Source organism: Paramisgurnus dabryanus, chromosome 10, assembly GCF_030506205.2.
Source record: "Paramisgurnus dabryanus chromosome 10, PD_genome_1.1, whole genome shotgun sequence".
Taxonomy (NCBI): domain Eukaryota; kingdom Metazoa; phylum Chordata; class Actinopteri; order Cypriniformes; family Cobitidae; genus Paramisgurnus; species Paramisgurnus dabryanus.
This window is the reverse complement of record NC_133346.1, coordinates 35,829,121-35,842,245: the sequence shown is the minus strand read 5'-3', so window position 1 is coordinate 35,842,245 and position 13,125 is coordinate 35,829,121. Positions and strand designations below refer to the sequence as shown.

The 13,125-nt window shown below is 37.7% G+C and overlaps 1 protein-coding gene and 1 long non-coding RNA gene across 3 annotated transcripts; one reads left to right on the top strand and one right to left on the bottom strand.

Annotated features, from left to right (window-relative positions):
- The first annotated feature begins 1,752 nt into the window (after positions 1 to 1,752).
- On the top strand, positions 1,753 to 8,862 carry LOC135718428 (uncharacterized). 2 transcript variants are annotated; one of them, XR_010520784.2, is made up of 5 exons: positions 1,753 to 2,269; positions 7,980 to 8,039; positions 8,140 to 8,230; positions 8,327 to 8,406; positions 8,797 to 8,862. It is a non-coding gene; the product is annotated as an uncharacterized lncRNA (long non-coding RNA). The 2 variants fall into 2 exon arrangements; XR_010520783.1 differs by lacking the exon at positions 1,753 to 2,269 and having other exon boundaries at positions 7,766 to 8,039.
- Positions 8,863 to 10,111: 1,249 nt separating this feature from the next.
- LOC135718332 (E3 SUMO-protein ligase ZBED1) lies at positions 10,112 to 12,284 on the bottom strand. The gene is made up of 3 exons (XM_065240678.1): positions 11,310 to 12,284; positions 10,215 to 11,069; positions 10,112 to 10,117 (listed from the first exon to the last, which is right to left on the bottom strand). The coding sequence occupies exons 1-3, from the start codon at positions 12,282 to 12,284 to the stop codon at positions 10,112 to 10,114; spliced, it is 1,836 nt and encodes a 611-aa protein (XP_065096750.1).
- Between the last annotated feature and the right edge of the window lie 841 nt (positions 12,285 to 13,125).

Genomic DNA, 13,125 nt, shown 5'->3' with positions numbered 1-13,125 from the left:
TTTTTTTTTTTTTTTTCTCAAACTTATAGCCTGCGTCTCCCCAGACTGTAAAGCTCGGGCGCACAAAACAAAAGAAAAATAAAAGAAGCTGGGGCGGAACAAATAACAGTCAGCCGCATCGTACGTCAGCCGCGTCACTGACTTTATGCGGCGCCGCAGTCAAGACGTCAAAGTACCGCGAGAGCTCTTCAAGAAATCTTACGGAGTAGTTTAATTTCGACTCGCTCTCGCGGTACTTTGACGTCATCTGTATGTCAGTTCTTGCAGCGCAGCATGAGTCCAAACACACAGAAGTTACACAGATATCGTTGTATTCTTCATATAATTGGCTACATGTTTTGTCTATCAATATTTTCCATGAAGTCATTGGCTGATGGAGGAACGAGCGAGCCATTGGTAACCTCTCTAAAGGATGTCACGTTTTCGACGGCGCTGTTTGGATGATCTATTATACTACTTCCCTATTTTAAATACAAACTTTGAAGGCGGGTTCATGTGTTTAACGGAGTGTAAGCTCATATACCCTTACATGTTACGATTTAAATAGTCTTCAGATTATATATTATATTGTATTACCAGACATTCATGCGAAATCTGATGTAAACAATCTATATTTCACGGATTATACGCATTTGTGGACAAATATGGTCATTGGATAATCTGAAACAGACTGGATTCGACTTGTGATCCCCACAAAGGTAAAAGAGTCATGTTTATTTTTGCGGGTTGTCATTTGGTCATAAAATACTACATATGATGCTAGAACATCTCAAAAAGGGTTTTACAGGGGGCATGGCTTAGCTAAATGAGATGTAAATGAGCCCTATTGTCTCCCCCAGCTGAAAAGAAGAGTCCCTTTCGTCTCGATTTTCTCGGTTTGAGTATTTCTGAGTTCCTATATTCAAATGGCCACAACTTCTCCAAATCTTATCAGATTTCCATGTGTTACACATCGTTGGAAAGCTTAGAAACTGCACTTTCAGAATCTGTGAATAACTCAAAATGCCCAGATCCGACTTGTGTCCCTACTTTCCGTGACTGGTCACATATGCATTTCCTTGATCAAAGCCAGCATACTCAACAGTGACAGCATTCTGATAGAGAAAAATATCCCAGTGGTTACTCACAAACTTGATGAATTCCTTGTCCGGGAACTTTCACAGATGGCTTAGTTATTTCGAATCCAGGCCTTGTTTGGGCCTACCTCATGCATGTTTGCATGTCCTTCTTGGGAGTTTTTTGACTAATGTAATGGCTTCCCTTTGAATCTAGCCATTTCTGGTGGGAAAGTAAAATTGACACTACTCCATAGCTGAAATGAGGATGATTTAATTGAAAGAGTTCAAATACAAGTGAAAAATACATCCAACTCCATATTGTGTATGTAGGTCAAAAAACTGTCTCCCTTCCCACTTACCCTTGCCACATCACTTCCTGTCTAATATGGCTACCCACAGGAAGTGCCAAGGCAGGTACAATTCTTACCATTCACCACAGGGGGAGCACAAAACACCATAAAACAAGTGAACATGAACATTGAGATATTAAACACTATATTTACAATATTTAAATGTTTAGTTAATTTTATGGCTCCTACATGAACTAATGCTGAGTTACAGCATATCCTAATCATAAACTATTGAAGAGTCATCATTAACTACAACATGACATGTTTTTCATTGTTAGTTAATGCAGTCATTTACAATAAATTAATTTGAGTTCATTTTGTAGTTAAGTAAGTTCAGTAAGTTACATGTCTTAACTCAGCATTAGTTTATATTTACTTATATTTAAGTAAGAATTCATTTAGGTATACGTTCAATGTTTCCAATGATGAGCAGTTAATCCACTAAACCCAGAGATAATTCCTAAGGCATGTTTAAAGAGTTTTGTATTTCATCAAGAAGGTGCTGATTCACAAAGATTTTATATTTAAGAAAATCTGAGCATCATTCAAAATAACTGTTAACATGTTTGTCAACTAAACATGTTTTGTAAACGTAATAAACTTTATAAAAATATTTTTTATTTTTTATTAATAATCAAGTATAAAGAACAATGCATAGTGTGAAAATGCGGATTATAAAAAAGTATATTAAAGAAAAGGACTACATTTCCCAGAATGCACCTGCACCCACTCATCTGACTGCCCCCACCCTTCAGGTGCGACTGCTCAACCTATGGGCTTGACGGGAAAATTCAAAATCGCGAACCGTTACTGCCTGGACTACTCCGTCTCTTATTTGTTTGTTTGCTCATTAACAGTAAGGTAAGTTTGATTTAATTCATTTGTCTGCATCGCGCTGATCGGTTGCCTATTTGTTCATATTATGTTATTTACTATGATTCGTTTTTGTTTTTATACTAGAACTGTTTGAATTTAAAGCACAAACAGTAAAATAGTGGTGGCGAGACGAAGCTTCATAAAGCTTTGAAGCTTTCCAGCCAGATGTGTTATAAAGTGGTTCATTTCTCGAGGCTTCAAATGCACGCAAGTGACACCTGCTGATCATTGGGGGAATGACAGCGCAATAATGTGTGCTAGAGGAATCACTAATATATATATATTATAATATATACACACACACACAAATGTAAATAAAGTTATTATAAGTATTTATGAAGAATGTTGTTTCTTCATTTTGTAACTGTGCAGTTGTGCTTGTACAGAGAAAAACTTGAGTTCTTTAAACTTAATTAAAGAAATGTCAATAAGTTATTCATATTGACAAGGGGCAGTGAAAGTGCTTGTGTAAGACTACACTGAGGGCAGTGAAAGTGCTTGTGTAACATTGGGGGGGGGTCTATGTGTGTTATTTATTTTTGTTTAAAAACAATATCTGTTTAACCACCTTTGGGCTGATTCTGTTTCTCTTTTTTGAAACAATCTCCCCAGCCTTGGAAAATATTCGCTCACATGGGACAGAAGACGCCTGACAACACAAAAACTTTTGTGATAGGACATATAGGTGAGGGTAAAACTTCTTCTGTGTTGCCCAGTAGTTCAGAGGGTCCTCTCCTCTTGCAATATTTGTCTCCACCAAGTAGCGCTGAACCTCCACCATGGCATCTGCTGTATTGTTTTGGGCTTTTTTAGTTTGCTCAATAGGGGTGGCACGGTTCACAAAACCCTCGGTTCAGTTCGTATCACGGTTCTATGGTCACGGTTCACGGTTCAGTACGGTTCTTGTTGTTATCTTTTCTTTAAATTTTTAACACTCCAGAAATGTATTATCTTATTAATGTATTAATTATCCATAATTTATGATACAGTATTAAAAAAAGTTATATCATGTAATCATGCACAAACTGAATTTGACTTTAAGCACATTGGACCATCTCTGAGGAAAGCCAGATGAGATTTTGATAGAGCAAGAGGGAAGACATTGATGATTTCAACATGCTTTTCATTTAATTGGCAAAAAAGAGAATGTGTATTGCCATCTACATAAACTTTATGTGCATTTTTAGCACACAAAGATAACTTGCATTTATTAAAATGCCAACTTCAGTGTAGCTCTTAGATTTATCACTGAGAGGCTGCTTTAATACTGAGAATTTATGTGGACGAGAGAGAAACATAACCTTTGCACCTGTAATATTAAAATCTCTTTAAGTCTCTTTTGTCCACTTTTGACCACTTCTGTCCTGATTACTTTGAGGGGAAATTTCTGAAATAAGATCGCGCAACTTTCACACGCTAGCAAAATGAAACTACGCGGAAATCAGCCGCTTTAATTTTATCAATGAAAGGCTAAAAATAGCGCTGAATATGAAAAGACGTAAAACATTGTTGTCAGTACCTCAGATTAGATAAATGGTCGGAGAGAAGGCGATCTCCTGTGGCTGTTGGAGCATATTCAACCCATAGACTGCAGTTCTATCTATTGTTTTATTTCCGCTGTCATCATAAGTAACATGAAATAAAAATATGTTTCCACACACCAAACTTATACGACGCTGGCGCATCCTCCAACTGCGGGCAGACTTCCTTTTCTCTCCCACTTGCCATTTCTACACGTAACATAACCTGCAGTACTTATACTCCAAACCAGTCACCTCTTCTTTCGCGCGAAAGGGAAACACGCTATCTGAGGTCACATACAGGGCATGAGACTACATTGCGCATGCCATGAACCGTTGAACCGTGCGGTACACACGCGCTCCGAACCGAGACAAGCGAACCGAACGGTTCGGATTTTTTTCATGGACCGTGCCACCCCTATTGCTCAACAGTTGCATCTAAATGACGCCACAAGTTTATTATTTATTAAATATTTATTAAATGGTATGGGTAAATGTCAGCATAGTATACAGCATGAACAACATACAGTACCTGTTGTTGAAGATCCCTCATCTTGAGGCGGCACTGCCTGTGCTGTGGGTGGTGGTGTTTCGTGTGAAATTATAAATGCACATTCAGAAGTCAGTCTCTTAACAGCTTCATTGCCCTTAGATGGACTGAGGAAACCAAGTGTTTTAAAACGTGGGTCCAGAAGAGTTGAAAAAAGTAAGAATACTCATTGATTGCAAATTATGCATTTTTTCTCTCAGCTGTCGCATCATCATTTCTGCCAACTGTTTGGCCATCACTGATGTTTTCTTCCCCATTTCCTCAGATAATGCATGATCCACCATTTTAAGTAGAGGAATTATTTTGGATGCAGATACCTGCTTCTCCTCACACAGCTCCACGGTTGCCTCATAGAAAGGAGACAAAACACCCAGACACTCCCCAATGTAAAAATACTCCTCAGATGTGAGTGGAGAAGTATCGGTTTGAAGGGATGCCATAGTTGCACCCACCGCCTCTCTCAGCTCATGAAGTCGCTGAAACATTAGAAAGGTGCTGTTCCAGCGAGTTTCCACTTCTTGTAGCAGTTTCAGATGTGTTTTCCCTAAGTGTAACTGCATTTGCACAAGTCTTTCCTGTACAAAAAATAGGAACATAAGTATATGAGGGACACTTAGAATGACATGATAAATAATGTAGTAAATGTATTTTACAATATTGATGATGACAAGACTGACAAGAACATTATGTGAAATGCTATGTGAATATTCTGTGACATACCTTAGCAGTGGTGCTGCATCTGAACAAACTTACAAGCTTTCTGGCCTTTGTTCTCAGGTCAGGAAGTCCAGGGGCCTCATTTATCAAGCGTTCGTACGCACAGAAGTGTGCGTAAAGTGTGCGTAGGAACAGTTTTACGCAAAGTGTGGAATTTATCAAATTGCACTTATACGTAGAAATGTGTGTAAATATACGCACACCTCGGAGTATGCGTACGCAGAGCATCTAGTGGTAGAATAGCGATACTACACAGGACCGTCCATCCCCAGCGTTAAAAGAACACTTTGTCTATTTATTATCCACCCCAAGGTGTTAAAAATGATTACTGTTAATAAAGTAACTGCAAATCAGTGTTGAAGCTAATTAATGAAATTAGTGTCTAACCCTATGTAAGAAAGCTCCGTCAAATGCTTGACACAGTGCAATGGCTTATCTTGCATTATTGAAAGACTTGGCAAATAATCCATTCCGCCGGGAGCGCGTTTTCAAAGATCGCGCCGATGATGATGGTTATGCGGCTGTCCAAGTTCTGTCATTGTCTGTCCTCCTACAGTTGGACTGATTTCACGTCGGTGTGCTGTGACGCGTTTTTTTTTTTTTTTTGGCTGATAATTTAATGTCAAACCACTTTTTTATTTCTAGAAGTGTTCTCATACCCAATGGAATTAAACTCACTGGTAACATGTTCCCATGCAGATTTGTTTTCTTTTGTTAGTCATTCCTCCCGTACTAAGTGAACCAAACAGATGTGTTATTAACCTCATCCACCAGTAACTCAATTTCTGTGTCTGTAAAGTTCCTCTTTTACGCTCTCTTTGCCATTATTGCGATGAGGGAAAAAGCACAACCACGTGACTTATAACGGGAGGTGTTGTCACCATATATGGTTCATCGGAGGCGTTTCGGAATGCAAATGACCATGAACGTGCACGAGCATGGTGCTTAAGAACACTTGGGATTTATCATCAATGATTACTTACTGATGTGCGTACGAACCCGGTGCGCACGTTTGATAAATCCCGATTTTTTTGTACTTAGACACATTCTAAATTTCATTCGTAGGTACAAATATAGAACCTTTTCTACGCACTGTTGATAAATGAGGCCCCAGGAGTCTGGTCTAGTGCCTTTTTCACCATTAAATTTAAAACATGTGCAATACAAACAGAATGTTTTAAATTGAGCTCCCTGGCACATGCCAACATATTGGCTGCAGCATCTGTAACTAGAGAAGTTACTTTGTGTGTAATTCCCCATTCTTCCATGATAGAAGCCTTTACAGCTGCTAAATTTGCAGCAGTGTGTGCTTGTGGAAATTCCTGCACTCCTAAAAGAACAGTATTAAGTGTTCCCTCATTTATGAAATGGCATGTAACAGCAAGATAAGCGTCCATATTCATTGAGGTCCACATATCTGCTGTCACGCTTACTGCCACAGCTTTCTTGACCTGGGCCTTAGCTTCCTCTTTGGCCTTTTTGAATTTTTCTGCCACCATAGATTTTAGAGTCTGAAAATAAAATGAAAGATAATTACATGTGGAATTCTTTATATAAATATTTTGAGTGCATATCAATGATGACACATACCTGTCTTGTAGGCAGAATATATGTAGGGTCCAGTTTGTGAACAAATGCCCTGAACCCTTTATCCTCTACCAAGGTGAATGGCTGACAATCCTTTGCCACCATATCAACCAAGGCCTCATCCAATTCCTGTTTCCTTGAACCTAAAAAAAAGTGTGTGTGTGTGTGTGTGTGTATAAATATAAATAAATAAATAAATATATATATATATATATATATATATATATATATATATACACCTACTTTGGCTAGGTCCAGCTCTAGTCTCCTTATCATGCAGGGCACGTAATGCCTCAGCATAGATGAGGTGTTGGAATTATATCCAAGCTCTTTATCACAGAGTAAGCATTTCACCTAGGATTTAAATAACACCAGTAGGAGGGTCAATCTATAGACATTGAACATTGAAAGGTATTTAAATCCTTTATTAATAACATCATGAAATAATAACATAATTAGGCTAAAGACAAGACAAAAAAATCAACATACCTTATTGGGAGAGATCAATTCAAAAAACTCCCAAACAGGTGAATACCTTCTCTTTTTAGCTGACTCCATACTATTGCAAAGCAAAACGTTAAGAACAATTAGCAAATCTAACGAACCTACTCACTGTCTCTTACCACTGACAACCCTCGAGATCCAGAAGAGGTTTGACACTTCTTATAACCAAAGCGTCCCGCCAAAACCGAACCCTTACTGAAGCGCTGCCCTCAAACGAGGCTTCGAACGTCACCAGTGACGTCATCGCCCCCAAATGACACATGCCTCGATACAGAGCTCCGCCGGAGAATACCGGACGTGCTCGATACACGCTTCGAAGCCTCCGTATCAGGATTAACATCACTACAGTAAAACATTAAGGTTATACGTGGTACACAGCGGTAAACATGATGTTAGAAATACGCGAAGTAACATTCAAACCGGGCTGTTAAAAGAATCAATTCGATGTTTTTAAATTTTTAAAAACAAAACTTTAAAGAAGCCAAGATGAGACGTTATTTGATTAAAACAAACAAAACAACAGTAACTCGTGTGTTTGAAATGTTAGCAGCTAGCAAGTGTCTCTCTCTCTCTGCTATTTTAAATGATACAGACGCTCTTTTGTTGTTTTAAAAGCTCATTCAGTTCTGGTAGATGCTGCTTATTTTTCAAGACTGTTTTAATAGCTTTATATTGATTTGTAACAAAGCCAGCTTCACTTTAAGAGAACCTAGATGCTAATTGTAAAGAAGCTTGGAGTCATAATATATTTAAACGTTATATGTTTGCTGTTCTTCATCTTTTTAAATATGAAGTCTATTCATGTTTGTGTTTACAGAGGTCATGTACACTGTGGTCAACTTTGTGGACGATGAAGAGGTTTCTGGGTAAAGATGATGTATGTTTAATCATTCAATGATTACATTAAATTAAAATCAAACATGTTAAATAGTAAACGGATGTATTGTGATTTTAATTTTAAATTCTGTGTTTGCCAGAGAAATATAATGAAGTAACAGTGAAAGCTAAAACATCAGACTGATCCAGACACTGAAGAAATTGATGTCACTGCAATCTGGCCAAAATGATGTAAGTTTAATAATTAAATTAAAGAGGTTAAATCGTAAATAGATGTGTTATGATGTATGTGATTCTTTCTTATTTTTTTTATTCTGTGTTTGATAGACAACTATATTGAAGTAGCCTACTGTAATGAAGCTGCAGAACAACACAGAGACTCTGAGGACATCAACACAGAAAATGAAGTAAGAAGATGTATATTAAGAAGTTCTTTGATCATATATTGTTGTATCTTTGTACAGTTTAATGCAGTGATTCTTAACGTTATTCCTGGAGACCCACTGCCCTGCACATTTTGTATGTCTCCCTTATTTAACACACCTGATTCAAATCATCAGGTCATTAGAAGGGATCTCCATGAACTGAACTACGTCTGTCAGATAAAAGAGATATACAAAACATGCAGGGCAGTGGGCCTCCAGGAATAACGTTAAGAACCACTGGTTTAATGTAAACTTTCTAAAATGTACAACTTTAATTCTATGTCATTTGATTTGTCGTGTGTGTGTATGTGTATACGTATATGTGTATTAGTATTATGCCAAATACTTATACATACTTTTATATTTCCAAAGGGCTCCAAAGAGATGTCTGTCCAGATGAGGGTGCATCAATGTTACGTTTGCTGACAAGTATATGCTAGGGTTGTGCCGATAGACGATAGTATCGTGTATCGACGATAGGCAGAGAGATCGCCCAAAGCTGAAGCTGTTGGCGATTTCAAGACGATATTTAATGTAATTAATGTAATTTATATTTTACTTGTCATTATTAGATAAAAAATATTATGATCATAGTTATTATTATTATCATCATCATTAAATTAATTCTACTTATTCTGCTAAATCTTATTCACATCAACATCATAGCGGGTGGTGTTGCACTGGCTATGCGGCGCATACTGCGTGTGCAGCATCTTGCGCTTTTAAAATGTAAAAATTAATTACTCTTAAGTGAAAAATGTTTTTAAAGACTACTAAACTACGTGTAGTTTCAGAATTTTATTACAAGTGATCAGCCTAGCCCTACCTTCACAAATTCACATGAGCCATGGCAAAAAACGGCATAATCATCAGGCATTTTTTGTTTCTTTTCATTAATGTAAATTTTTTATACTTTATAATAATACAATAACAAATTGCTATATTATAATTATAGGCTATATAGATCCGAACAGAATAATCAGTCAAAAAAGTAAAAGCAGCTTTATTTCAAACGACTTAACAACTGAACAACAATGAACAAAAAATATTGCACATAGGTAGCCTGGTTAGCCAGACCTACATCAAGATGTAAGGTCTGGCAACTCTTCACACAAACGGCTCAATGCAAGGGGCGGGATATAAGGTTGTCCCTCAAAATGCCTCTGCACGCAATAGGATAGCGCTATGACCAATCAGAGCAACGAAGAACGAAGTTTTCAAGTAGGAACCGTCGCAGCTCTGTCGTCATCATGTTAAGCCCGCCCCACAGACGCTACACACGATGTGATTGGCCTGACCAAATTTTGGTTTTTGGAGCTGTTAAGTGTATTGTGAGTGCCTAGACTAAACCCTGGCAGCAAATATATTTTGCGGCCGCTAGGGTGCGTCTAGATTTCTAGGCTAGCACATAGGCCGTTTAGATAAGATTTTTTTGTTGAAGTGCAGTAAAATACTTAAATGTCAGCAAACAATGTAGCCTATAGTAAAAATATTTGTTTTAGCCCTTGCCCGCTGTATGGGCTACATAAATAAAATGTCCGTTAAAATAGACAGGCTGCGACACCAGTGTGACGGTATAGCCTAAAAATAATAAATAGCAAAATAGGCTTTAATAAATAAAAAACAATTAAATAACTTAAACTATAGGGCAAAATAATTAAATCACCTCAAATGTACTGGAGTAAACTTATTCCTAAAACGAACACAAGCCAGAAACAATTAAGACAACAATTATTATTATGCAATTCAGGTGCCTACAGATTTTTTGATAAGAAAACCAGCTGGTTTACTCTCTCAGGTTTGAGAAGGTTGCGGTGGGGAGTTACTATGTTGCCCGCTGCACTGAACACGCGTTCCGATGGAGTGCTGGTTGCGGTAATGCACAGGTATTTTCTAGCCATGTTTGCCAGTAAAGGAAAGCGGCTTCCGTTTTCTTTCCACCATTCTAGTGGCTTGTCATCCCCATCAATTACTTCCTCTTGCAAGTAGGATGTGATCTCCAATTTTGCTCGCTGGTCTGCGGGTATTGCGGACGTAGACTGCTTTATTTTACCCAGAAGACGTCCCAGTGTTTTGGTCCGCTTAGCCGGCTGCATCTCAGCAGCTGCCTCATCTACTTCTTTTTCTTCCTCCTCTTCCTCCTCCTCCACTCTGATGCGTACAGGTGGCTTGTTTTTTTCTTTCCAGAATGTTACCATCTCAACCTCAAGCTGACTTTTGAGCACATCAAGGTGTTCGGCATCAATATGGTCCACCTTATAGCGTGGGTCAAGGAGGGTGGCTTTGCGCAACAACTGAAGTGTGCTGTCATCATATTTCGAATCAAGTTTCTGTAAGATTCCTTTTTTAATTTCTGCCATCATCTTTACATCAGTCGTCTCCTCTTTCAGAATATTCGTCATTAGACGCAGCATCGGCAGCAGAGATGAGACGGTCACATAATTCTCAGCTGATAAAATATCAGTGAATTCTGCTACAGGCTTCAACCCATCTTTGACAGCCTCTAGTATCGCAATGTCCTGCCAAGTTACGTTTGGGAGCGTGCGACGACTCTTGTCATCAGCAAAAACCCGTTTGATTGCAGGGAGTTGTTCCAGGATTTTTATTATCATGGCATATGTTGATCCCCAACGAGTTGCACAATCCTACAATAATAATAATTTAAATAATAATAACAATACTAATAATACTACTACTAATAATAATAATAATACTACTACTACTACTAATAATAATAATAATAGTAATAATAATAATAATAATAAATAACAATTATTCTATTAGCTATTAATGTTTTCATTATTTAGTCTATCATTAGGATTAGGCTATTTATTATAATATTTCTAGGGAAACATTAATGAATTAAGATTTATTTGTTCACTTACCGTTATCAGCATGGTTTGAGGTAGATTGAGCTGTTCCTGCGCCTTGCGGAGCTCTCGTCGTCTCTGCCAGCTGTGAGAGAATGCTCCATTAATTGAACGACAGATGCCAAAAGCACGGTCAGTTTTTGGTTTTTCCTTTTGTAGTGAATAATTCACTGCCACATTCAAGTTATGGCCAAAACAGTTTAGCCATGGCCATTTGAGGCCTCGTATGGCCGCAACAATATTGGCCCCGTTGTCAGTGGTGATGCAGGAAATTTTAGTTTCTTCTATGCCCCAATCGAGCAAAACCTCTTTCAGCGCCTCGGACAGTACGTCTGCAGTGTGGTTCTCTGGTATGAATGTTGTTTCGAGGCATTTTGCATGCAGTTTCCAGTCCTCAGAAATATAATGGACTGTAACAGCCATGTAGGGGGTCATATTTATGCTTGACCACATGTCTGTAGTCAAAGCGACAAAATCAACCACTTTCAAATCTTTTGCGATGATCTCCCTCGTTTTATTGTAGAGATCAGGGATAGCAGTTTTCGCAAAGTACTTGCGGCCCGGCAACTCGTACTGTTTGTCAAATGTCTTAAGTAATTCTTTAAAACTTTCCTTTTCAACGGTATGATAGGAAACCATCTCCTTCGCGATGTACTTGGAAACAGCTGCCGTGCATCGGGCCCACCTTTCACTGTTTCGCTTGTACTTGGTGCTTTTTGCAAAAGCTCCGACGATGGATTGCTGAGTCGGAACTTTGCTGACCGTAACTGCAGCAGCTTCTTTTGGTGCTAGTTTAGCAGCCTCGGCGGGGTGATGAGTTCGCAAATGTACGAACAAGTTTGTCGTTTGAGACTCTTTTACAGACACAACGTTCATGCAAACTTTGCAGATTGCTTGAGTTATGTCCTTGGGCTCTCCTTTCTCATCTGGTTTAAATCCAAAAAACTGCCAAATAGGTGATGTCACGTTTTTCTTGTTAACCAACTCCATCTTTGCTAGCACTTATGAACAACGATTAGTCTACAATTTCCGGTGTGTCATTTCCTCAGATAAAAAGTAATGTAATCAACGTATATTAATTATATAATTAGTAAATTATAAAAAGTAAAATACGCAAAAGTATATAACTAAGTTGATAAATTATTAAATAAATTATCAAATAAGTAAACTAATTGCTCCGCCCCCAGGCGATAAGATCGTGTATCGGCGATCCAACAGGCTGACGATATGACGATTGAAAAATTTGGCATATCGCCCAACACTAGTATATGCTTTACAATGTAAAACCTAACAGTTAACTTAAACCATTTAAGGAAATCGGTTGCCTTAACCCATTAAGTTTTAAAAAAAACATACATTTGAGTACTGTGAACTTAAGTCTTGTGCAATTATGCACTTATATTTAGTTAGTGTGAACTTAAATATAAGTGCATAACTGCATGTGACTCAATTTGTTTAAGTTCACAGTACTCAAATCTATGTGTTTTAAAACTTAAATGGTTTAATGCAACCGGTTTTCTTAAATGGTTTGAGTTTAGTTAACTTTTAGGTTTTACAGTGAGAAATTCTTGAATAATTCCAAGACAGAGCTCTGCAATTGAATCTACACTGCAAAAAATCAGTTTCTAACTTAGGATTTTTATCTTGTTTTTAGTAGAAAAACTAAAAATTCTTAAATCAAGATGTATTTTCTTGATGAGCAAAGTTACCTAAGAAAATGTCTAGTTTTTAGACAAAAATATACACTTAAAGTAAATTTGTGCCTAAACAAGCAAAAATATCTAACAATGGGGTGAGAAAATTGTGCTTGAATTAAGTTTTTCATTTCTCA